The 26,746-nt window shown below is 43.6% G+C and overlaps 1 protein-coding gene across 2 annotated transcripts in view; it reads right to left on the bottom strand.

Moving 5' to 3' along the window:
• The window catches only part of RHEB (Ras homolog, mTORC1 binding), a 73,119-nt gene that overhangs the window by 41,645 nt on the left and 4,728 nt on the right, over window positions 1-26,746 (bottom strand). For both annotated transcript variants that reach the window (XM_074986318.1, XM_074986316.1), the window contains exon 2: window positions 1,762-1,833. In XM_074986318.1, the coding sequence (XP_074842419.1) occupies window positions 1,762-1,833 (72 nt within the window). The remainder of the gene's footprint in view (window positions 1-1,761; window positions 1,834-26,746) is intronic.

Here is a 26,746-nt window from a genome sequence, read left to right as displayed (position 1 = left end):
AACTGGCTACAGTATTCCAGATGTAGCTTCACCAGTGACACGTAAGAGGGGAATAACTACTTCTCTAGATCTGCTCAAAATGCTCCTCCTAATGCACCCTAGTATGCCATTAGCCTTCTTGGCTACTAGGGCACACTGTTTACTCATATCCAGCCTTTCATCCACCATAACCCCTAGGTCCCTTTCCATCATACTGCTGCTGAGCCAGTTCATCCCCAGCCTATAACAATGCTTGGGAGTCTTCCACCCCAAGTGCGGGACTCTACACTTCTCCTTGCTGAACCACATCAGATTTCTTTAGGCCCAGTCCTCCACTTTATCCAGGTCACTCTGGATTCTCTCTCTACCCTCCAACATATCCACCTCTCCCCCTAGTTTTGGGCAATCCAGTCCCTCATCCAGATCATTAACAAAGATGTTGATCAATACCGGCCCCAGAACCGAGCCTTGCAGCACTCTGCTTGAAACTGACCGTCATCCCGATATTGAGCCACTGACCACTACCTGTTGGGCCTGACAGTCAAGCCAGCTTTCTATCCATCTCATAGTCCAATGATCCAATCCATATTTCCTTAACTTACAGACAAGAATGCTGTGGGAGACTGTATCAAAGCTTTGGTGAAGATAAGGTATATCACATCCACTGACTTCCTCATGTCCACAGAGCCTGTTACCTTGTCATAGAAGCTAAAAGCTAATCAGATTGGTGTTTCTAAGCCTTAGACTGCCAGCAGCTGGAACTGGATGACAAGAGGATCATCGTTTGGCCTGTTCTATTCATTCCCTCTGAAGTTTCTGACTGGGGCCAATGCCAGATAACAGGATACTGGTCAAATGGATCATTAGCCTCACCCAGTATGGTCATTCTCTAAGTATCTAAAAAGCCTGTTCAGTGAGATTGTTTTTCCATCTTATTGATGTGGTGGGAGTTTTTCCCCCCACAAGAAGTTACTGATTAAGTGCCAGTTAGCAGGGGGCAAGCCTCCAGAAATTTAGGACTTGTCCACTGTTGGAGAATTATTCTGTTGAGTTTCTAAGTGAAGAGAAATCCTCAGTGATTTAAGTAGATCTGACTGCAAGGAAAAAGATATTTACAAGAAAATGATACATCATCACTGGATCTCCTGCAGAAGAGTTAGAGCAGTCAGTGAAGCACAACAACTGCAAGAGGATAGCATTTGCCAGGGGTGGAATCCTGTTACTGTTGCTCTTACGGCTTAAAAAATGTCGGTCCTGTACTAAGGAGCTAAGAGACTAGAATGAGACATGCACAGATGTGTCTTTGGAGAAAGACTCCACTCTTTGTAGCATTGTGTTAGCGCTTGGAGACCTGAAAAATCACTAGAAACTCGTGTTAAAACTAAGTTTTCTATAATCCAAACAGAAGTGCATAGAAAAAAGACAATTAAAAGCAAACTAATTTGGGGAACTTTTACACACAAATACATAAAAAGACATAACCAATGAAGTTACAATTCATAACAGAATATTTTAAATTTAATTTTAATATTTTCTTGTATTGTTTGAAGTCAAACCAGAGATACTATCTTGTTCCCATTGTATAGTACAAAAAGGTATAATATATGCAAAACAGCTTTCTAGCAAACATTGTTACTCTGTTTGGTGCACTTTAAGGTTCCATGCTAACGTGAGTCCTCATATGGATGATCATGCCATATGAAAATGCTTTGTGATTACATAGAGGACAATTTATAGGAAAGCATTTGGAAAAAACAGCTTCATTTACACAAAGATACTTACTGTTTTCTATGGTTGGATCATATGAATCAACAAACTGGCCTTCCACAAATTGAATAGTCAAGGAAGATTTTCCTGTAAAGCAAGAAAAAAAGATTTAAATCCAAATTTAAAGCCCACTATACAGAAGCCATACTCCAATAAGTTAGTGATGCCATTAGCTGGAGAAAGTCTACCAGGTAAGAAGAGAGATATTACAAATAAAAGTTTAGTGTGCTGTAGGAAACAGGTGTACAAATCTGCACCAATCTTACCACATGTAAGAATTTAGTACCCTGTTCTCAATCAGCACTGAAATTATGTAACAGCTAGCACAGAGAGGCCTGATAAGCAGTTAGCAAGGGTTCTGTTTCCTAGCATAGTCAGGGCACCCACTCCAAATTCAAAGTATAGGGAATCAATTTCTAATCCAAATGGTGCTAACATGAACTGTAATGCAAGTATCCATAACATAAGAGTGGTATTTCCATACTTAATTATAAGGACAAAAGAGAAAACAGGAACTTTACATCAACAAAACGCTAAATAATTGTAATAAAAAAGATCACCGAACTATCAGGATTCGGAGACTGTTCCACATGAAGGGCAAAGTCAGAATGCCTGTGGCTCTCTACAACATTGGGAGTGGTGAACAGGTAACTTTAACCAGTTTGTGTAAAAAAAATATTGTATCTGATCGAACATAGACTTTCGCTAGGGTTCCAATCTTAGGCAGTTTAAAGGAACAAACCACTATACAGTACTATGCTTAAAACCCTATCAATTGTTTCATTCTAAGAGACCTTTAGCCCTCTGCCCTCACCAGGAGGAAAAAAAAGTTAGTTAGGATCCAAATATGTCTTTCAAGTCATACCAGTACGAAACTTAATTTCACATTCCATCAACCTTGATTAAGAACAGCCTGTCTCCACACCTTTTATCATTAATCCAGGGGTATGCAATTTAAACCTAGTTAAGTCTAGCCATCAGGGTTCTATGAAAAACAAAAACAAAGTCCACTACTTTAACTAGTCAACCAATTAAATTGGATTTTACATGTAGTGTAAACACTCGGTTTAACCAGTTAACGGGTTGGGGGCCAGCTGGAGAGGCTGCAAACAGGGGCTGCTCTGGCCTGACTCCCTGGCCACCCCTTCGCCCAGGGCCACTCCAGCCTGGCTGGAATGCCCTTGTTCACAGCAGCCTTGCAGAGATAAGCAACCCCCTGCCCATGGTGGTCAAGGGGCTGCTCTAGGTCATACTGGTTAAATGTAACCATAAGCCTTAACCTAAATGGACAAGGCTTAACGTTTAACCTTTAACATCCCTACTTCACACTGATTCAGAAGTATTCCACCACTTCTGAAAACAAATTTGAAGTCAGTGAGAAGCATGAATTACCCTACTCATCTCAACTATATGACAAAGACTAAGAGGGTTACATTTAAGATTGACCACTCAACCGGCTTTAAAAGTCATGGTTACCCTGAACAGCTCAGTCACAAGTAATTTCAATTTGTGTCTACCCAGCAACTTTTGTCAGTGCAACCATATTTGTGTGCTTAACCTTAAGAGGACAAGCATACATAGCACAATGAGGGACAGTGCACTTCAGTACACAATACTTCAAGGAACTGGGAGGGAGAACCAGCCAACCAATTTCAAACTCACTCAGGTGCTGGATGCAGTACAAAAGGGTATGCTTGATCACCTTTCAGAAAGATAAAGGCAATATCTGTGCTTACCAGAGAAGATCGATTGCTCTGGGTCGATCTTCCGAAGTGCCCTTTCACGCACGCATGAACTAGCGCATTCCATGGTCAACACTGACCCCGGAATTCCTCCTTAGCTGCATGGTATTAAGGAAGGTTGACATGGATTAGCGCTCCCGTCGACATTCTGCTGTGAAGACAGGCACAGAAGTCGACAACTGCAAAGTCGATTTTTGGTACACAATTGGTGTACCAAAAATTATGTAACAGCCATTAACCTTTATAGTCAATCTAGATGCAGCCAAAATGAGCCAGACTAGGCTTCTGGAAGGATGAATCACTGTTGACTGCTACAGTAATCAATTGAAAAGCAACACTTAGGTTCCTGTCCCCTGCTCTTTCTGAGGCAGAGTGCCAAAATTTGACCTTATGACTTCTATATACGGTCCCAGTGCCTGTGATACTTTAAAGTCAGTTGTACTAACAGTTTCATTAATAACTAAAATGCAGAGCTCCACCATTTAGGTGGTGGTGAGTACCATTAGCTGGTCTTTTGTTAACCCACAGGTGGCATGTTTTTGAGCAAGCTCCCAGCTACATGAGAAGTAAGAAGGGGATGGACTGAGCTCCTGCCTCTCATGCCCATCAAAATGGGCTTGCATGCCACTCTTCATACCCACGCCAGGGGTTGCTGATCTCTGACCTAGAGGGTTTCTGAACTACAGAAGTTGTCAAATTCTTTTCCAATCTGTCCCCAATAACTCCTTATTCCCTGTAACACTTTCACAAAAATTGGAGAGCAGCATTCATAATTGGTAGGGAATGGCAAGCAACAAGTATTAGAGGACCAGATTCACATTAAGCTGCATCTACTTCCCTCATGCACTAGAGGAGCTCTAGTATTACGATAAGGCTGAGAGAAAAAACTGCACCAAGATTTCTTTAAAAAAAATCTAATACGTGTCAATTTAAAGAAAAAGATTGATTCTTACACATTTTAATTAGGAGAACAGTTGTCAAGTCTTAGAGGGGAGAGGGCACCTTGATCTTCGGTCTCTGCAAACTTATGCCATGCAAATCTGCCATTTTAATTTCACATTAGTTTACTCTGATAAAAATTCAGGTTTTGAAGGGATTCACAGGATCACAATTTAAAATGAAGCTTCGACAACTACTGAAAATTGGACTTATTTCATCCAGTTACATCTTTTTGGAGGTTAAGGGAACCAGTCTAGCTTCAGGAGGGGTTTGGATAACTGCTCACATTAGTAGAGCGCGACATGGATACCAAATTGGTATCTGCACCCACATTCGCAAAAATGATCTGTGCATATCTGTATCATATTTGCAGATGAACATAAAGTAGATATCTGGACATTTACAAGGTTTAGATATATACTTTGTATCTGCATCTATATGTGCAAAAAAGGAGCTGCAGCTATCGGGCAATCAGACAGATTCGCAGGGTGTGAGCCTGTCCAAAGGTCCCACTGGGCTGCTGGCCAGGAACCATCTATTAAAGTAACCCCCTCCAACACAGCCACAGCCTGCACCTAGCACTCCACACCTTCCTCTCTCCCTGCACTAGATCACAAACCTCCTCCTACCTAGGTCACAACCCTCTCCCAGACACTGCACACCCTACCACACTCCTCCCCCAGGTCAAAATCCTCCCCTGCATCCTAACCCCCTACTCCAAGTCACTGCCCCCTCCTTCACCTAGACTTCCTCCCACCCCAAACCCTGTCCTGTATTCCAATCCCCTACTCCAGGCTCCCTTCTACACCCAGCCTCCAACCCAGACCGTGTACCTCCATTAACAAAGCACAGTACTTAGTGGAGCTCCCTCAAAAATTATTGCCTAAGTTTATCACCACAGCCCTACCAGAAGCAGATGTCTGAGCAATGCAGCATGCTACACATAGTAGCATTTCCTGTGAAACCTAGTAAACTGACTGCATGTTTTTGTTTCACCCTCACACAGCCCTGTAATTTGTGCAATTTAGACAGTACTTTTAAGCACAAAGATTGTCATCATTTTACTACTGTGAAGTACCACTCAAGTTACAGCACAGTTCCCATTTCAGTTATTCCCCTACAAGCAGAAATCTACCAGACCCTATTTCATCCTATGTTTATCAACACCACAACATAAGCCTACAGAGAGTACAAAATATTACATATGTTTGGTCAAGGAAATTAGCTTTCCTTGCTCCTTTGTAACCCATGTTAGTGTGCTGGGGAAAAAAAACCTGTGAACAGTGAATAAACAAAATAGATTAGTTTCCAGTTTAGCCTAAAAATTGTTATTGGACAATGAGTAATTCCTTGGCATTGGGTGCATTTCTACACAATGAGAGCACGATTTGAGAATTTTAAATGGATAGAGACTAAGATTAGCAGATTTAAGTTATTTTTAAAAACAGTTTACAGGGCAAAAAGATTATTCGTAACAGACTATTTATCCAAAGACAGCATTTAGGCCAAAGGTTGGCAGGCTACAGACTAAGGCCCACATCTGACCTGTCAATTGTTTTAATCCAGCCTTTGAGCTCCCACCTGGGAGTGGGTTATGGCACAGACTCCCTCACACAGCTCTGAAAAGCAGCAGCAGCACGTCCTCCATTCTGGCTCCCATGCATAGGGGTAGTCAGAGCACTCCACATGGGCCCCACCAAGTACTGCCTTCACAGTTCCCACTGGCTGGAAACCATGCCAAATGGCAGCTGCAGGGTAGTGCCTGTGGATAGGACAGCATGCAGAGCCACCTGTCCCTGCCTCCATGTAAGCGCTGTGGGGTGGGGAGAGGAAGGAAGGAATGAAGGGACAGACACGCTGCAGCTTCCAGGAGCGGCTTGAACTGTGACCAGGAGTCTGCACTGACGACTACCTTCTATGACCCAACCCACTGCCTGAGCCCTGCTGCACCTCCTCAGTCCCAGCACAGAGCCCCCTCTTACACTCAAAGCCCACAAGCCTAGCCAGAGCTGTCACACACATCCCAGATGCCTGTCTCAGCCCTTATCTCCCTCCCGCATCCTGAACTCATTTCTGGCTAAGCCCAGAACCTTCACTCCGCTCCCTTCTACACCCAAACCCTGATTTTGTGAGCATTCATGGCTCACCACACAGCTTCCATATCCTCATATGGCCCTCAAGCCAAAAAGTTAGCTCACCCCGGTTTAAACTGTAACAAAGAGGAAGCCGTGCTAGTCTATACACTATCAAAATAAAAAGCAGTCAAGTAGCACTTTAAAGACTAGCAAAATGGTTTATTAGGTGAGCTTTCGTGGGACAGAGGGTCTGTCCCACGAAAGCTCACCTAATAAACCATTTTGCTAGTCTTTAAAGTGCTACTTGACTGCTTTTTATCCTGGTTTAAACTATATCACAGTTACATGTGGCTGTCTAGAGATTACTTTATATGCAGGTTTTCTCTAGTCTTCCCAGACTAGAAGCAAAACGCAGATGTGATCAGCCTAGATTCTTCATTTTCCTTCACCCAACTCAGAGTTATAAGGCTCTCGACCCACTGAATGCTAGTTTCAGTACAGGCAGTCCCCGACTTACAAAACACATTGGCTGTAAGTACAAATGGTCATAAGTCAAACCCCAGCTTCCCCTCCCTGAGCATCCCACCTCACCTCCCCCAGCGGGGGGCTCCCCTCCAGCCCCCACCCAGACCCAGCTACAACCCCCATACTCCAGCCCCCACCACACCCCTGGGCCTTGACCCCTGCACCGAACCCCCCATATGGCCCCAGATCACCTCTCTCACCATTCCAATCTGCCCTGCATTTAAGTACCCCGCCCCAGTGCATACCTGTTCAACCTCTCCCTGCCTGGCTCAACCCCCCTTACCCCCCCCCGTGACCCCAGCTCAACCCCCTTCTTTGCATGGGGCCTCAACTTGAACCTGTGCCTTGGGTTCCCCCCCAACCACCCCACCCTGGTGCATCCCGTTCAACTCCATGCCCAGCTCAACCCCTCCTGCAGCCCCCACCCTACCCCACGCTTGAGACTCCAAATGTCAGCTGCCACCAGCATGCACAGGGGCTCTATCCCCTTGCCATCTCCACCCCCATCAGCTCAACTCAACCCTGCCCTGGTTCACCCCATTCAACCCCCCCCCCCCCCCCATCTCCCCCAGATCACACTCCATTGCACACAGGGCTCTGGCTCCAGCCTGAACACAGGACCCCCAACCCCTCTACCCACCACCCCCACAGACCTGGTTCCAACCCCTGGACAGGCTCAACCCCTGCCCCAACCCCCTGCTGCCTGGGTCCAACCCCCTCCAAGCCCCAGCTCAACTGCACCCTCCTACCAACCCCACTGCCCACTCCCAGGGCCCCAACCCAAGCCCCCACCAACTTATGTGAAATTCAAGGTACGCAGCCCTTGCCTACCTGGAGGGATTATAGTATAAGGGTATTTCCGACTTACAACCAAATCGAGTTACGACCAGGTGTTTAGAATGTAACCTGTTTGTAAGTTGGGAACTATCTGTAGTATTCTAAAGAGGGGCTTCAGGTCCCCTTATCAACCAGAAGGGTAAGCCTCAGAGATAGGAACAGAAACCTTGATGTGGCTTTATGACAAGTGTTTAGATTAGTGCTATCAAAACCCAGTTTCTGAGAGGCTATAGTTTAAGCCAAGAGAAGAGATGCTAAGAGGCATGCCACTTCAGGGCCTTCCAGTTAAGGAGCAACCTGTATCCACCAATCTTACTGTTCATCAGGCAAAATATGCTTGTGTGCAGGTTAGCTGTAGTTACCACCACACTACTTCCAGTAAAAACACAGTCCTGGAGCATTTTAAAGACTAAAAAAATAATAGATTGGATGATGCACTTTAGTGGGACAGACCCAGAAGTGGGGTCCCATGAAAGCTCAATTATTTTGTTAGTCTTTAAAGTGCTACAGAACTGCATTTTTGTTTTGTGAAGATACAAACCAACAGCTACCTCTCTGTGACTACTTCCAGTAAGCCACACCAAGCTCTAAAGATAGACTGGTGCAGCATCCGAGAAGCCATAGGGGCATTTGCAGAGAAGATTTCAGGCTAAATCAACCACCTTCTACTACAACCAACCTAAAAATAAAAAACATCTTCAGCTTGCACATTTAACATGAGCTGAATTTATATTTAGGAAGCAGTATTTTAAGAGGTATTTCTAAGCTCAAGTGGTTGTACTAAAATATGCTTGGAATACTTTGGTGTTTAGATGCGATACCCAAATGTGGTATTGGGTAGATTAGACTTGCATGTATGCAGCAGGCTTGGAATCAGATGGATCTTTAGAATGGTTCTCTTTGCTATACATACAGAATAGGTCCTTAGTGCCATTATTTTAGAAAACAGAGGATGGAAACATCCTGGTTGTCTGACACAACCCAACATTTTTCCCTGACAACAGTACTATCAGCATGACCATCTTGGCAGAGAAACACTGAGCCTATAGAATAACTAGGTGGATGCACATTTAAGAAAGAGCTAGGATTTCTAAGAAATCAAGGCAATATTTAATCTAACATTCACATACCACTACAAAAATCTTCAGTTATTTCCTGCCTCTCCCTAAGAAAAGGTACGCAAAAGAAAACAGGAAGAACCCCACAAACTATAATGAGAATCCATTTGATAATTACTCTTGGTCAGTGCTCTAGATAATGTTATACTCATAATATTCCAGAGGCAATTTCTATCCAATCTTATATTTGGCCATTATCCCTATGCATGAAGTATGGAGCACTACATAAAAAAAAGTCTCTGCTTTGTTTAACTGATGTGTTTCAAAGCTTAGGCTTCTGAAGGATTAACATTTGGCTCCCTCTTTGGAAAATCTCAGTGCTTGGAGAAAACTAATGGTCCACACATGTAACAGCTCGAGGGTTAGCTTGGGGTCTTACCTGCACTGCAGATCAGGCGGCTGGCAACTGAAATAGCAAGAGCAGCCTTTTTTCAAATTCAATTACAAAAAATCAGTACTACTTCAGGAGGCACAATGCATGTGAATAGAGAGTCTTAATGAGTAACGAACTGTACTTTGTCACTCCTATTTTAAAAGCATTACAATGATTTGTACCAGTTAGAGGTTAAATTACCCCCATCTTGAGGCTGAATCCACTTCAGCCCCAAATCTGCCCCCATCCCAAAGCTTTACCTGTCAATCTGCAAACCTGCTCCCCGTCCCCACCCCCAGGCTTACCCTCTCAGCCCCAAACCCACCCACTCCCTGCATCCCCAGACTTAACCTACCTCACCCACCCTGCCCCAACCTGCCCACTGAACCCAGATCTTACTTGCCCACCTACTGCTCTCACACCACACATGCACCGGGTCTCTTCCCCCGCCCACCTCAACTTCTCAGGCCAGGAAGTGACAGCACCTTTCCCAGCCACTCCTCACCCACCGGCACCAAACTCACTAGGTCCTGGGTCTGGGCAAGAAGCTGGGCCAGGTCCTGGAGGAGCTGAATTTGTACCTGGACACAGCTCGAGGCTATGGCGGCTGCCAGCAGAAATGGGGAGAGGCTGTGGTTGCGGAGCAAGAAGGAGCTCGGGGAGGGCTCTGCAAGGAGGGAAGCCGTGCTTGGCTCCCAGGAGACCCCCCACCCCACCCCCTGCCTTTTCCTCCTTAGCATGGCCATGCAGCTCCAGCAGGGGCAAACTTGCCCCCCACCCCACGCAGCTCCCTGCCCTACTGCACTGGAGTAATGGATCTCCATGGAATTGATTTAATGGCCGGATCCCTTCCACCGGCCTTCTGGCTGCCAAACCAATTCCATAGAATTCCCCTCATCCAGTGGTGGCTCTCTGCCCTGCCCCAAGAGAAGTCATCAGCAGTGACACCCAGAGCCACAGGTTGCTGACCCCTGGTCCAGGTATTTGACTGCATTAACAAGCTGGCACACCGAGTCTTGTTTATATATTGAGAGGATCTCCACCAGCACCCCTGGAATCTGTCCATTAAATCCTGTGATTGTTCTAAATCAGCATTTCCCAAACTGTTGTGTGATGTGAATAGGTGTTCTGTGAAAAAAACTGATGCTAGCAATATTTTTCCTTCTAAAATATTAAATACTAAAGTTATCAAAAATATTAAGGTATTATAATATTTCGGGTGTAGGTATATTAATATTTATAACACATGCATAATAGTATAGTTAGTACGCAACTTTTCCTGAAAGAGCCTATTCTAATTGTTTTGGCATGAGTAGGGATTTCTCTGAACGCAATGCTGCACCTGACAGGATGATCCAAGTTTCCAGCACTATTCCTAATGTTAAGTGGATTTGTGACCAAGAGACCCAAAGAAAACACTCTTCCCGTTAAAAAAATTGTCAAGTGTTATTTTTATTTTCTGTAACGATAGCTTTATGAAACTGACATTTACAAATGTTTCCATACCTTATTTGTTTTCATTTCTTTTTTCATAAAAACTTTTAAGCTTGAAGGACAGTCCTTTTCAGAATACTATCCTTTCTATTTTTGTTTAAAAGAATGACACTAACCATCCTTTGTTCAGCTGTTAAAATAAGTATAAAAATTAAATACAAAACAACCTCAGTTGTGAACTCTAATCCTTTCAGAAGGACATTTTTTATTTTAGAAAAAAACCCTAACTTTTAAACCAACTGTAGAGCATTATGTGCAGCAATTTTTCGTTATTAAACCCTCCACCTCCCACTCCTCCCAATCAGCATTTGTGTATTCTGCCAAGATATTCCAAGCCCAGAAGTGTTCTGTGGCCAAATTAGTTTGGGAAACTCACCCCCAAGCTAACCCGTAGAACTTTTATCCTGGTAGAAATGCTTGAATGGTAGACCCAGCAGAGATACATTCTACTGGTAGCAGGATACTCTGATGGAGTTCAACACTTCTGCCGCCACTAGCCAGCTAATAGCTGCTATGTGTGCTCTATAGCTCTTCAGCTAGTTTGGTAGACTATTACAGTTCATCTCTTGAGTTGGTGGTTTATACCACATGCATTTATTTTAACTGGTTGTATGCCATGGTAAATTTTACTCTAAAGTTTTATCCTAGCAGTATTCAAACTTGAGGATGAGCTGTTTCCAGGCTATAGCCAAGGCATAAACCACTCACCTGTTCATGAAGTAGTAATGTATTGAGACCAGATGGAAACCTCTCAGAGACAAAGTCATGTCTTGAAACAACACACAGTAGCTTACCACGAAGAAACTGTGGTTCTTTAAAATGTGCTGTCCCTATATTCCACAATCTACTCTCTCTTCCTGCTAAATGGAGTCTAAATGAATTCTGACCAAAGAGTGGTGTCACAATACATAAACATCCTGAAGAACTACAGTTCCTATGTTTTCCGCTCCTGACGACCTAAAAGCAAATGAACTGACATTGAGACAGGTGCTCAAAGCTTATCTAAATATTGATTGCAAGGCAGCTGGAGTGCTTGTCAAAAAACTCCAAAGCAGAAAAGAGGGTGGGTTGTGCAGCAGCCATAGGAACACATCTTGAAGAACCATCATTAAGCCACTACTTTCCCTTCAAGTAGTTTCCATGAGTGCCACGGTGTAGGCAACTACACAGAAATACTCACAGTGGAGGACTGGGGCTTCAGAGTGGAGTCTGGTATCAATGATAATGCTGTGGAAACAAAATGGAGTCTCATGTAATCAGTGTTCTGCCTATGTTCTTACAGAGGCCCAATTTGCAACTACGCAGATTTCAAAGATGGAGATTTATTTAACAAATGGTACCAAGGTGTAAATGGATCTTGGCGTACATGCAGATTCCTGATGAGGGCAGCACATTCTGAACACAGTAGTAGTGGTTAATGCAACTGGATGCCCATTTAGGAAATCGTTGAGCTGGTACTGCAGAGGCTTTAGGTTGGGATACTTTCCAAAGCCCTTAGGTCCCACACAAGTAGGATGCTAGGGTCCTCATAACAACCAGTAGACACAGCACTGCCTCCCTATTGTCACAATATGGTTTTGGAAAACAGAGAAATTAGTTAGCTGAGTCATATGGCAGGAGAAGGTTTCCTTAGGGATGAACTTCAGGTGTGGCTTCATGGTGATTTTGTCCTTAAGGACGGACAAGTTGCAGGTATACTCTAGCCTTTCAGTTCAAGCAGAGTTGCAGCAAAGCTGCGTGCATAAGGACACTACTCAAAGCATCATCTCTTGTGTTGGCAATAAAGAGAGCATTTCCTTAGCAACTCCCAAAGATGGCAAAGACTTGCAAAATGCGATGGAACTCCCCTTTAAGCGATGGAGGCGTCATCAAAAGAGCCAGTCATAAAGGAGGAGGGGGACAAGGGATGCAAGTATGAGTGCTGCCACAATGGCCAGAAGGTAGCATCAGATCATTTAGTCTTATCTGTGTAATAGAGCCATGAATTTCATACAGTTACTCTATTCTGCAATGTAATGGTTGCGTAAGACAACTTCCAGAGAGGCATTCCATCTTGCCTTGACGGCAAAGAATCCATTTTCCATAATACAGGTTGAACCTCTCTCATCCGGCACCTGTAGGACCTGACTGGTGCCAGATAAGAGAATTTGGCAGACAGACAACAGGAAGTTAACATTTTCTAGCACATTACCAACACTTCCACTGCTTACTGGCCTCTTAGATGTTCAGGGGCAAATTACAGCCCGAGAGCCAGGACTGGTGTCTATAAAACAAATTTTATGGGACCACACGAAACTTGGACACATCCACGTTAAGTGGTTGCCCAGCTAACTAAAAATCACTTGGATTATGGAGTTTGCCAGGTGAGAGAGTTCCAAATGTAGTTTGTTCTAATGCTTGATCACCTGGATAGTTTTTTTAAAAAAAAAAAAAAAAAAAAAAAAAAAAATCAGGCCTCGTTTCCAGTTAGGATTTGTCTAGCCCCAGTCTAGTCGTTAGTTATCACACACTACTTCATTAGAAATGTGAAAAAGCCATGTATTTTCTTCTCTATGAAGGTGCTTGCACATTAAGCGAGTCATCTCAATCTTTCTGCTAAGTAAACTTTGCAGGATTCAATTTCAGTGAAGATTGTCTGTGAATATCAGTTTCACAGGACATGATTATGGGTTGATCTGCTTTGTCAGTTTTCAATCAACATGAGTGTAACCCTTGTATACGCCAAGACTGAATGTTACCACAATACAAGGAGGCCTCTAAAACCCTACCTTCTCACTAAGCAAATGAGCGCCAGTGGTCTCCAATCTGTCTTGCCCTGCCAGGACCTACTCATTCACTCCTGTGACAGAGCAGCAGAAGGTTCCCTGGCACAGCCACCAGGCAAGTAACACCAAATCTTTGCAGGCATAGGATGCAAGAGTAGGTAATAACCTTGAAGGGGCTCAGAGACCCCTAGTCACGAATGCAGAGAAATATGACGATAAGCCCTTGACCACAGTGGGGTATACCCTACTGATAAGTGGCATCTGCCATGGGCTCAACCTCTTCCTGCTACCAAACCTGGCTGGGAGGAGGGCTGTCTCTTGTCTGTTCTGAGACAACTGCAGCCTTCTCCCCTACCACATCACCTTGTGTCTGCAGCAAGTGGGTATCACAAGCACTGCAGTTACAGTGCCCTGGTTTAACTCCTTGTCACAAATTCATTCCTACTACTTCTCCAGTTGACAGAGTCAGGGCCATCCCTGGACAGGAGCCAGTCAGTAGCATCTCCTGCAGCAAGGGGCTCAGCCTCCACATAGCCCTGGTAGGACCAGAATACCTTCAGGCAACAATGGCCGTTCAACTGGACCATGATCACCCAGGGAAAAAAAACATAAGTATGTAGCAAAAGGTCTACAGTAGCCACCAAGCAGTGCTGGAGAACTCACAGATTAAATACAGAAGTGCTTTAGGGTCAGCGCTCAGGAAAAGCATGAATTACATATGGCCAGAAATTAACTGGTCTACTATAGTAAGGGAGGAGGGGCAGGGAGTCTCCCCCATTACTGCTGTAAGCATAGAAGAAAAAAATCCTAGTAAATACCATAGAAAATTCAAAACAGTGAAAGGTCAGGGAAGGGATGAAAACAGTTTGTGTTGCAAAGTCTGTAGAACTGAAATCTCCAGAAAGGCAAACAGCACTACTGAATACTGGACATTATGAAGTGAACCAAAGGAAAGCCAGGCTACAACAGAAACCTGTATGAAAAGAACGAGACAAAAGAAAGCCACATTTGACAATCTGGCACATGTATTGTGCTTTGAGAGGCTTCCAACGAATGCTGTACACCCTTTGAACTTATTAGCTCTGTTTCAGAAATGTGCGCACATAAATACTTTTTGCTCACCATCAAGCTGTAATTAAGGATCTGTTGAACAGAGAAGTCTGTTCCGTAAATGATGAAATCCCAGAGCTTTCCAGACAGCCAACAGTGAATGTCCTTGCAGCATTCAACAATGACAAAAAATGTCAATCACATACTATTTGCTGAAATCCCCTGTTCCCCAGTGCAATGCAGAGATCATTTTGATTCAGCTAAGTGATGCAAGAGTACAGCCAAATGTATTAAAAATGCATCAGCCAACACTGACTACCTGATGCACTAGCAATGCTCAGTAAAAGCCTTGAGGTGGTACATTTTAAACACACCAATATGCAAAGGAGAATGTTTAGGTCTGGGCAAGCAACATAAGCTTGCTGTGTGTGTGTCTGCTACCTTGTGTTCCCCTGTGCTGATTTTCCTAGCCTGAGGGAGCCAAATTCATTCATTCGTATTGGGACAATTTAACGGACTCAAAGACATATTTATCCCAAAGGAGGCAATGAAATTACAGACTATTGGACAACATGTCAGCAAGAACTGCATTGCATGTTATCTTGCATTTCCATTTGCAAGTAAATGTTACAGATACAAAAGGTACCTTTGCACAATACACATTTGACAACAGTTTACAAATTAAAGCTGATGCAGGTAATGCCTTAAAATAGGGGTGTTCGGTCTCAGGCTCCTCTCTCTCTCTCTCACTGAAACTGCTGAAGTATGTTACAGTTTTTATGCATGGATATTCACATTTATATACCAATTAAAGTTTTTACAGCCTACATATTTTCTTACACATGCCAAAAAGGCATGGCTTTTTCTCTCATGAAATTTCCATTTGTTAGGATTACATTAGACAGGTGTGAGGGGTGGTGCTGCTAATTGCAGGGACAAAAAGTGGGGCCAGACAGAAGTTTGCTCACCCCTGCTCTAAAAGAAGTGGAACTCAGGTCGATGGGTGCCAAAAAGACAGTCCCATCCATATGCAATACAAACTGCTGCATCAGATTTTCAAATCAATTCAAAGGCAACTATATCCACAAGATACCTGACAGACTATGGTTCAGGGTCTTTTTGTTAACTGTAAACTATTTGATTTACTTGTCAAGGCTCACACGTCATGCAATTTTAATGACTATGAATACCAATCTGAGTATCTTCTCCTCACCAGGCAGAAGAGCTCACACAAAAGTTTTGACTTGTCCATGATGCATAGAGGGCCCTGCAATGACAGTACACCAAGACTGGAGTACTGGAGAAGTGAAACCCAGCTACTATCAGTCGTGTCCAGTGTGCTATTATGTGCAGTACTTAATGCCATTAATTTCAGTGTCTGTAAAAAGAACTGAGTCTGTTCAGACAAGTTCAAGACAAACATTGTAAGGGCCTCTCTAAAGGCTACTTTGGGCAGCTCAACATTTTGCACTACATTAAGGACGCATTCCAATATAAGGAGCTTTCACACAACAGGCTTTTCTGCTAGTAACAGTTATACATTTCAATACCTGTACCAAGAGGCCCGGATCTGTATTTTGCTCAAGATCCCTAGTTGTAGGAATGAAGACTAAGAGTAAAAAAAAGAAAAAAAAAAAAAAAAAAGTGATTTGCACTTCTGAATTATGCTCGTCAAACACGCACAAAACAAAGCTTTAACTTTTTGTATCTCAGAATTATCTGTCGTTGTCTGCTACTCCCCTTAGTTACCTACAATACAAAACTTCAAACAGGCAAAAAATTAAAACAGTATTAACCCTTTTTTCCCTGGAGAAGACTGAAATAAAACACTCTTAACAGATGTTCTCATCTAAACCAAAGTTACAAATCCAGCTCTGCCAACCTACAGAAAAGCTAAACAAATTGAGCTCTAAGGCTATGTCTACACGACGAGATAAATTTGAATTTTAAGACAGTCAGCTTGATGTTACCACGTGACCATCTTCACTGTAATCATCATTAGCTCGATTAGGGAGCACTAATATGGATATCATATCACCGGAACCTGCTAGGTATAGCATCAATTTTGAATTTAAAAGTTCAAATAAAGGCCAGTGTGGAAGTGCTACATCTTAAAATTGAATTTATTAGCCTCCAGAGTTTAGTAGCCTCCTGTATGTAACCCACAATGTCTCACACAGCTCCACTCTGACCACTGTTCTTCAGGTACACAGGAATACCGTGAATTTAAAAAAAAAAAAAAAAAAAAAAGAAGAGACACACACACACACACACACCCCGACGAGGAAGCCTGTCGCTGTGGGGTCATGTTTGTACGAGAGCTTAAGAAATAACTTTACTTCTTTGCTATTAGCACTGTGAGCGCATCTATCCATTACAAATTGCCCCAGCACGGAGTTCACCACATGGCTAGCCGCAGACCCAATAAAAGGATTTGCCTGCCATTCAGTGCTGACCATGCTACCAGGCAGCATCACATCCTGGTTTGCATGCAGTTAGGGCTCCAAGGGTGGATAAGATTTTTCAGGGCTTGCAGCCATTGCGGGGTAGTCAAATTTGAAATTACAAAACCCAGCATTACAAGAGTCGATATTAGCCAGGTAGGGGCCCAGGACAGGCAGGGATGGTGGCCCTAGCATGTGTTTCCCAGAAGCTGTCAATGAACAACAAAATAGATCACTTGATGATCACCTGTTCTGTTCACTCTCTGGGACATCTGGTATTGACCTAGTGGCAGACAGGACAGTGGACTAGATGAAGTTTGGTCTGACCCAGCATAGCCACTCTTTTCACATACCCTGCTACATTGATATAAACGGCAAAGTTTTCTTAATTTATGAATCATAGCCCAGAAAGAGAACAGTTCTGTTTGCTGGAACAGAGATAATAGACCACAACAGAACTAAATAGGTTTGTCAAACTTTCATGGGGGAAACTCTGCAATCTCCTACCACACACCTCAGGAGGGCTATCTCATTTCTTTCTTTGTGAAAATGACAGAGCACTTTTGCATGCAATTCCCCGATGCAGGGGAACTATTGCAATAAGCAGATCAGTAGCATATGGGCCAGAGTAACTTTTGTATGACAGCAACAGCTGTGCTCTCACAGTAAGAGATGAGCTACCAGCTAAAGATCACCACTACTTGTTGAAAACAGTACCAACACTCGGTCATGAATTCCTGCTAGGCTGTGCAGCTGCCCAATAAACTATTAAGAGCACTGCAGGCAGGGATAGGTTTCCTTCCCTGACCTGCTGCGACAAGAGATTGTAAAAGGTGAAGGCATCTTCTACCACTGCAGCCCCAATGCATCCTGCACATCCCAGACCCCTCACTCTTGACCCAACCCAGAGCCCACAACCTCAGTTACAGCCCTCATCCTAACTCTGAGCCAGCCTTCAGCACCCTCTCACACTCCAAACTCCTTGGCTCCACATCACCTATTGATTCCACACATGGATATAAAAATTAGAGGGAACATTTTCATAGAATCATAGAAGAGTAGGACTGGAAGGGACCTCGAGAGGCCATCGAGTCCAGCCCCCTGCCCTCATGGCAGGGCCAAGCACTTTCTAGACCATCCCTGAAAGCCATCTATCTAACCTCTTCTTAGAGTCTCCATCACTGGAGATATTTACCACCTCCCTTGGCAATTCGCTCCACTGTTTGATTGCCCTGACAGTTAGGAACTTTTTCCTAATGTCCAACCTGAACCTCCCCTGCTGCAATTTAAGTCCATTGCCTCTTGTTCTATCCTCAGATGCAAGGAAGAACAAGTTCCCTCCCTCTGCCTTATGACATCCTTTTAGATACCTGAAAACTGCTATCATGTCCCCCCTCAGTTCTCTCTTTTCCAAACTAAACAAGCTCAATTCTTTTGGCCTTTCTTCATAGGTCATGTTCTCTAGACCTTTGATCATTCTCATTGCTCTCCTCTGGACCCTCTCCAATTTCTCCACATCCTTCCTGAACTGCAGTGACCAGAACTGGACACAATACTCCAGCTGAGGCCTAACCAGTGCAGAGTAGAGTGGGAGAATGACTTCTTGTGTCTTGTTCACAACACACCTCTTAATGCATCCTAGAATCATGTTTGCTTTTTTTGCAACAGCATCACACTGTTGACTCATATTTAGCTTGTGGTCCACTATAACCCCTAGATCCCTTTCTGCTCATTCCTAGGCAGTCCTTTCCCATTCTGTATGTGTGACACTGATTGTTCCTTCCTAAGTGGAGCACTTTGCATTTGTCCTTATTAAACTTCATCCTGTTTACCTCAGCCCATTTCTCCAGGTTATCCAGATCCTCTTGAATTATGACCCTATCCTCCAAAGCAGTTGCAACCCCTCCCACCTTGGCATCATCTGCAAACTTAAGTGTACTTTCTATGTCAATATCTAAATCATTAATGAAGATATTGAACAGAACCGGTCCTAGAACAGACCCCTGCGGAACCCCACTAGTTATACTTTTCCAGCAGTATTGAAAACCATTAATAACTACTCTCGGCACAGTTATCCAGCCAGCTGTTCACCCACCTTATAGTAGCCCCATCTAAGTTGTATTTGCGTAGCATATTGATAAGTATATTATGTGAGACTGTGTCAAATGCTTTACTAAGTCTAGGTATACCACATCCACCACTTCTCCCTTATCCACAAGGCTCATTATTCTATCAAAGAAAGCTATTAGATTGGTTTGACATGATCTGTTTTTAACAAAACCATGCTGGCTGTTTATCACCTTACCACCTTCCAGAGGCTTGCAGATGATTTCTTTAATTACCTGCTCCATTATCTTTCCTGGCACAGAAGTTAAGCTGAATGGCCTGTAGTTTCCCAGGTTATTCTTGTTCCCCTTTTTAAAAATGGGTACTATATTTGCCCTTTTCCAGTCTTCTGGAATCTCTCCCGTCTCCCACGATTTTCCAAAAGTGATTGCTAAAGGCTCAGATACCTCTTCTATCAGCTCCTTGAGGATTCTAGGATGCATCTCATCAGGCCCTGGTGATTTGCAGACATCTAATTTTTCTAAGTAAATTTTAATTTGGTTCTTTTCTTATTTCAACTTCTAAACCTACCCCTTTTTCACTAGCACTCTCTATGTCAGGTATTCCTTCAGATTTCTCAGTGAAGACCGAAACAAAGAAATCATTAAACATCTCTGCCATTTCCAAATTCCCTGTTACTGTTTCTCCCTCCTCACTGACCAATGGCCCTACCCTCTCCTTGGTCTTCCTCTTGTTACCCATGTATTTGTAAAAAGCCTTCTCATTTCCCTTTATGCTTGTAGCTAGTTTGAGCTCATTTTGTGCCTTAGCCTTTCTAATCTTGCTCTTGCATGCTTGTGTTGTTTGCCTATATTCGTCCTTTGTAATTTGCCCTAGTTTCCATTTCTTATACGATTCCTTTTTTATTTTGAGATCATGCAAGATCTCCTGGTTAAGCCAAGGCAGTCTTTTGCCATGTTATCTTTCCTACGCAGTGGGATAGCTTGCTTTTGGGCCCTTAACAATGTCCCTTTGAAAAACTGCCAACTCTCCTCAGCTGTTTTCCCCCCTTAGTTTAGCTTCCCATGGGGCCTTACCTACCAGCTCTCTGAGTTTACCAAAATCTGCCTTCCTGAAATCCATTATCTCTATTGTACTGTTTTCCCTTCTACCCTTCCTTAGAATTGTGAACTCTGATTTCATGATCACTTTCACCCAAGCATCCTTCCACTTTCAAATTCTCAATAATTTCCTCCCTATTTGTTAAAATTAAATCTAGAACAGCTTCCCCCCGGTAGCTTTTTGAACCTTTTGGAATAAAAAGTTGTCTGCAATGCAATCCAAGAATTTATTGGACAGTCTGTCCCCTGCTGTATTAGTTTCCCAACGTATACCTGGATAGTTGAAGTCCCCCATCACCACCAAATTCTGGGCCCTGGATGATTTTGTTAGCTGTTTCAAGAAAGCCTCATCCACCTCTTCCACCTGGCTAGGGGGCCTGTAGTAGACTCCTAGTAGGACCTCATCCTTGTTTTTTACTCCTCTGAGTCTAACCCAGAGACTTTCAACCCATCCATCTCCTACATCCATCTCCACCTCTGTCCAAGTGTGTACATTTTTAATATACAAGGCAACACGTCCTCTCTTCTTTCCCTGTCTGTCCTTCCTAAGCAGGCTGTACCCTTCAATACCAACATTCCAATCATGAGTATTATCCCACCAAGTTTCTGTGATGCCAACGATATCATAGTTGTATTCATTTATTAGTACTTCCAATTCTTCTTGTTTATTTCCCATACTTCTTGCATTTGTATATAGGCATCTCAGACATTGATTTGGTCTTGCCTCCCAGTTTTGCCCTGGCCCTCTTTTTACTCTCCCAGTGTAGCCCATACTCCCTCCCATTTCAAGTTCATCTCCCAGGTATCCATGCTCTCCACTTACCTGCAGGCTTTGCTCTCCTACCCCTGTCGAACCTAGTTTAAAGCCCTCCTCACTAGGTTAGCCAGCCTGTGTCCGAATATGGTCTCCCCCCTCCTCGAAAGGTGAACACCATCTCTGCCTAGCAGTCGTTCCCAGGAAAGGATCCCGTGGTCAAAGAAACCAAAGCCTTCCTGGCGACACCATCTATGCAACCAAGCACTCACCTAGGATACACCTGTCTCTGCCTGGGCCCCTACCTGACAGGCAGGATTGGAGAGAATACCACCTGTGCCCCAAACTCCCTGACCTGTGCCCCCAGAGCCCTGAAGTCACTCTTGACCTGCTCAGTGTCACACCTCACAGTATCATTAGTGCCTACATGGATGAGAAGCATGGGATAGTAGTCAGAGGGCTGGATAATCCTCGACAATGCCTGCGTAACATCTCTGATATGGGCCCCCGGCAGGCAGCACACCTCCCAAGATGAAATGTCAGGGCGACAGATGGACAGATTCACTGCCCTATACTCAAACATATGGAAACAGGAACTAAAATGTTCTAGGTTTCACATTAACTGGAAGAGTTCTCATTTTCTCCACTCCTCACTGTCATATCCTACTTTCCATGCCTAGGTTGTACAGGAGTGTTTTGCAGAGGCCTTCTACACCTGAAGTCATGAATTCTGAAGACCTCCTTATAAATTTACCACCACTGCTTAATTTGTAATGTTCATTAAAACAACGTACAGCAAACTTTCATATCTGCCAGTCCCAGGACCAGAAGGTTGCCAGATAGTCAAATAGTCTGCACAACAGAGGTATGCCTAGCAATGTATAACACTAAAGAAAAACAAGAAAACAAAATGTATGCAGAGTACTTTATCAATGGTACTACTGTACACTGAATTTATACTTCATTCGCTGTATTTACAAAAAAAGTGTACTTATGGTTAAAAATACCAGTTATTTTGGAGTTCTGGATAATAGATTGCCAGATATGAGACTTCACTGCAATGGTCATAAATGTACTCCAAACATTTTGCAGTACCTAACTGCCCCAAAAGTTCAAGGCAGAGCACAATCCACAACACTACGTTAAAGTGTTAGACCTTAAAAGTGCTCTTTCAAGGCCTCCCACAGACAGTTCCATGCTGAGCTCTAATGGCCATCAGGCTGTTCCAAGTCAGCAGACAGACAATCACTCTGCCCTTCATGCCTCACAGCTATTATGAAGGACAACAGGCCACTAAAAACATTGTGTTATTTTAATATGTTGAGACAACACTCTGAATAGACACCACCAGTGTACCTTCAATCTACTAAAAGCACATGCCACTGCCATGCTGTACCTGCTGAACCAGGAGCTGAATCTCTCCTTGATGCTAGAGAGGTAACCAGAATATGACTTCACAAGCCAGAGGAGCAAGGGGTAGGCTTGTCCCCTGGGTTCACTACCATTTGCGTACTGAAATATCAATAATCAGCTGGGAGAAAAGGATGTTCTTGCTTGCAGCTTCCTGAATGGTCCTGTATCTCGACTAGCCATAGAAAAAAAAATAGCCCTGTCTGATGCTTTTCATGGCAACCTGGGCTGGAGCCATACTAAGGCTACATGTGCCATCTACAAGCCCCACCACCATCCAGAAACCAGTCCCATTCACTACTACATCCTGCACATTGCTGGGAGTCACAACCCAATGTAGCAGGAGCACATTAATAACCTCACACTTGAATGACAATGGTCTCCACTGTAGATTTGCAAACTCCAAGATTTCCCACTAGCTAGTTGCAATCCAAAATTGCAAGCTTCCAGAATGCTTCTCAACTGTCGGTGCAGTTCTCACTCTGTTGTCCCTGGGCTAGAGCAGCAGTGTGATCTTAGCACACAAATTTCTGAATGATCTTCTGCATCCAGAAGTTTTGCAGCCACTCATCATCCCAAGCAACCTCAGGTTAGTGCTCAGACCTAGAAGTAAGTGACACTCTACGATCTGCTGCCGCCCAGTGAATGCTACGAACGACACACTTTTGCTGCATTAGACAAACTGTCCTTGAAGCAAGCGTCTCAGACTGATGTAGCTCTTCCTGTATCTTTACAAATACCACACCATCATTCATGCTGTATTTGCAATGCTCATGACACATGCAGAGCTGTGCAGGCTCCATGCTTCCGTCAAACAAAACAGCAAAGAGCACAACACACCTTTGTGGAATTTCAAAGAGACACAAAAAGTATGTGACCTAATGGCATTGTCAAGCCAATTTTCTCCATTCCATGTGAACTTGGCCTCCTTCCTCTCATATACCCCTGCATGACTTTTCACATCAGAAAGATTTTCCAAAAGGTGCTGTGCCAGACAGTGAAAAGTAGCACACTGGGCTGTGGAGCAATGCACATCAACACAAACACTCCTGGTGAGAGCATGGATCATTGTTCGTGTACTTGGTTGTTTGCATCAAACAAGCGATATATGAACTATGGCAGCTCTATGCTTACATAACTTGCATGGACCAAAGTTCGCAGTACAGACGTTGCATTAGTATGCTTTGACTTACTACCATTTCAAACAGCAGCACAAAGTGCACTATGGAACTTTCAGCATACTACAGTAATGTCTGCACTGGACTAATTTACAGCACAGCAAGCCACTGCACCATAGATTTGCACCTACATTTGCCACACTCATGCTGTAGATAAGCACTTGATTTAATTATTCAACATATATTCCTATGATTAGAAAATCTTTAATAAATTCTAGCTGATGGCTGTAGCTACGGAAAGTTAACAGACTAGTGTTACTTTATCACTGAATTTGGCATTAGTATAAGAGTGAAGTATATTAAGCAGTGGCTGCATTATAGAAGCCAGAGAATTGTTTTGTGCTTCCATAAGACAGCATTGCACATTAGGGATTTTAGAAAGTTAAAATAGCTGCTTAATGACCAAAATTATAATGGTTAACTGTTGGCAAGCCAGCTAGACTCAGGGGGTCCTGCCAGTGCTGCAGTCCCACTGGGTATGTGGGGCAGAGGTCCTGCCTGCAACACCTAGCAGGGGCTGCTCCAGGTCAGCCTGTCCACCGTGGATTGCTCTCACATGGGTGGGGTCCAGCAACCCTTCCTGCCAGGGCCAGGGTCCAGCCACTCTAGTGTGGCTGGCTGGGCGGCCAAACTATCACCACATAAGCATTCTGGTAAACCTAATGTTTACCGGGTAACCAGTTAACCTTTTACATCCCTACTGCACACTCAGCGTTTAATTGCAGCAGAACCTACCCTTGTAGGTTATTTACTGTATTTTAAAACACTAGCCTTCCAATTTTATAGAAACAGTAGGATCCATGCCTTATTCAAGCATGATGTTATTGGTTGAGTGAGCTAACAAGGAATCAGGAAACTACAAGCATAAACAATTTAGGAATTTGACAGAGAAATATAAAGGTGGCAAATCAAGAGTTAATCCTAGCCCAGTATCCTTAAATAACCCTGTTGTGGCTTGATATTACAGCTGAATATGCTGCCTCTAGTGTCCCAGTTACTGTTAACAAGTTCACTGCAGTACATTGGATTCTACAGGCAGACAGAATCATAAAAATGGAGTTTTTAATCAAAATTGACACAAGTCTCATCTCAGTCCCTTGTTGGGAGCAGCCCGTTTAATCATCCTGGTATTCTAGACTCACAGGGGTTGGGAATCTTCAGCCCACGGGCGACATCCAACCCCCAAGGTTTGGGGCTTCCCACCCAGTAGCAGGGATCCAGAACTGGTGTCCTAGTTACACACAGGCCCACCAAACCCTCCGCATGACTAAAGAACCAGCTTGATGCTGTGCTGGGGAGTAGAAGGGGAAGAGCCCCAAACTTTGCAAGCCAGATTAAATAAAGCTGTGGTCAGAAACCAACCCAGGGACCACAACTGCAGCACAGAAGCTGTGTCCCTTGTGCTGTTGCTTTCAGGCTCCACTCCATCACTCAGATCAGCCAGGAACTCAGTGCAGGAGTGGGCTCCCTCCCACCCAGATCCCCTAGCCCACTCCTGCACTGTACCCTGCTCTGGCACCCCCACCCTCCACATACTGAGCCTCATTTTTGGGTTCCACCCCAGAACCTTAGGGGGTGTTCATAAAAATCTACTAGCCCTGGAGTCCCAGAAGACTTCATCTGTCCCTGAGGGGAGGCCCTGAGTCTTGCTGCTCTCCCCAGATTGCACATGGCTGGAGTGTGAGGGGAAACCCAGGCATGCTAATTTGCATAAGAGAGGTAAGTGTCTTTCCCCACCTTGCTCTTTACCAAAGGCCACATCCATGAGGTTCTCCTCCTGACGGTCAATGGGTCCAACCCGCCCCCCCACCCCAGAAAAAGATTCCCCACACCTGCTCTAAAGCATCCCCCTGTGACTCAAAACTGTTCTGAGTTTAAGAATTCAATTCTAATAACATTAAGTATTAAATATTGCAAAATCCTAAATATTAGAATTTAATGGTAGGTCCAGGTGACGGCTAATACAATGGCGTTGGTATGTTACAAGCCACACTAAATTCGATCATGACATACTTCAACCCACCAGCTGAATTTTGTTCCCACTCTGATACAATAGTTACAGGCTAACCAGCCAGCTAACCTCTGATTTAATACTGAATGGATCATGATTCCTGTACTGAGGTGTCAATGAGTTTTGAAATATTTTGTGAAGGTAAACCAGACTACACAAAAACATGTAGATTCTTGTAAAAAAATTATGAACTTTCAAAAAATTACTATCAAGAACAAGAAGTCTTGTGGCACCTTATAGACTAAGATATTTTGGAGCATAAGCTTTCGTGGGCAAAGACCCCCTTCATCAGATGAAGTGGGTCTTTTCCCACAAAAGCTTACGCTCCATAATACCTGTTAGTCTATAAGGTGCCACAAGACTTCTTGTTGTTCTGGAAGCTACAGACTAACACAGCTACCTCTCTGATAAAAATTACTATGTCACTATTGCATAGGAGACAAATATTGACTGTAACAGGCTCTATGTAGGTCTTGAATAATAAATAGACAATTAACCCTAAATACTACAATTTAACAGACACAAGCTCCTCCTGATATGAAAAGTTTGCTATGTATTTCTGGTAAATAGCCTAACTTAACCACCTGCATCTTGTGGGGTCTAAACTACCACCATGCTACATTCAAAAACTACAATGGTTTAAATTAAATTGATTTTTAAACAAATTAGAACAAAATCCTGTGCAGACATTTTGGTTTAGTTTAAAAGCAGCTTAATGCCAGAACCTGTGCTCTTGATCTTCATCCATCTTGGCTGTCAAAGCCCAACAGAGATCTCATGGGTTAACCCTGTGCAATTGCTCCTTCCCCTATAAAAGGTAAAGAGTTTTGTGGAGCTGCATTTTGCCCTCTCTTGGCTCAGCCTTTAGGAAGCGATAGGAATGTTAGTAATGAAAACAGTGCTTTTTCTTCAGTAAGTAGTCTCCACAACCTTCTTCTGACAGCAATACTGTGGTCAAGTAACTTTGCAAACATCTAAAGGAGACTAGGATATGGAGAAGTGCAAGTAGCTGAAACTCAGTCCAGACAAAATTGAGACGGTAGTTTGCAGGAAAGCAAGGGGAGTGTATGGGAGAGATTATGTCTGACCTTCCGGATGAAGGTGTTTGCAAAAGAGGT

Source organism: Carettochelys insculpta, chromosome 2 (genome assembly GCF_033958435.1).
Source record: "Carettochelys insculpta isolate YL-2023 chromosome 2, ASM3395843v1, whole genome shotgun sequence".
In the NCBI taxonomy this organism is placed as follows: Eukaryota; Metazoa; Chordata; order Testudines; family Carettochelyidae; genus Carettochelys; species Carettochelys insculpta.
The sequence above is the reverse complement of the archived record's forward strand: the minus strand, read 5'-3'. Positions and strand labels throughout refer to the sequence as shown.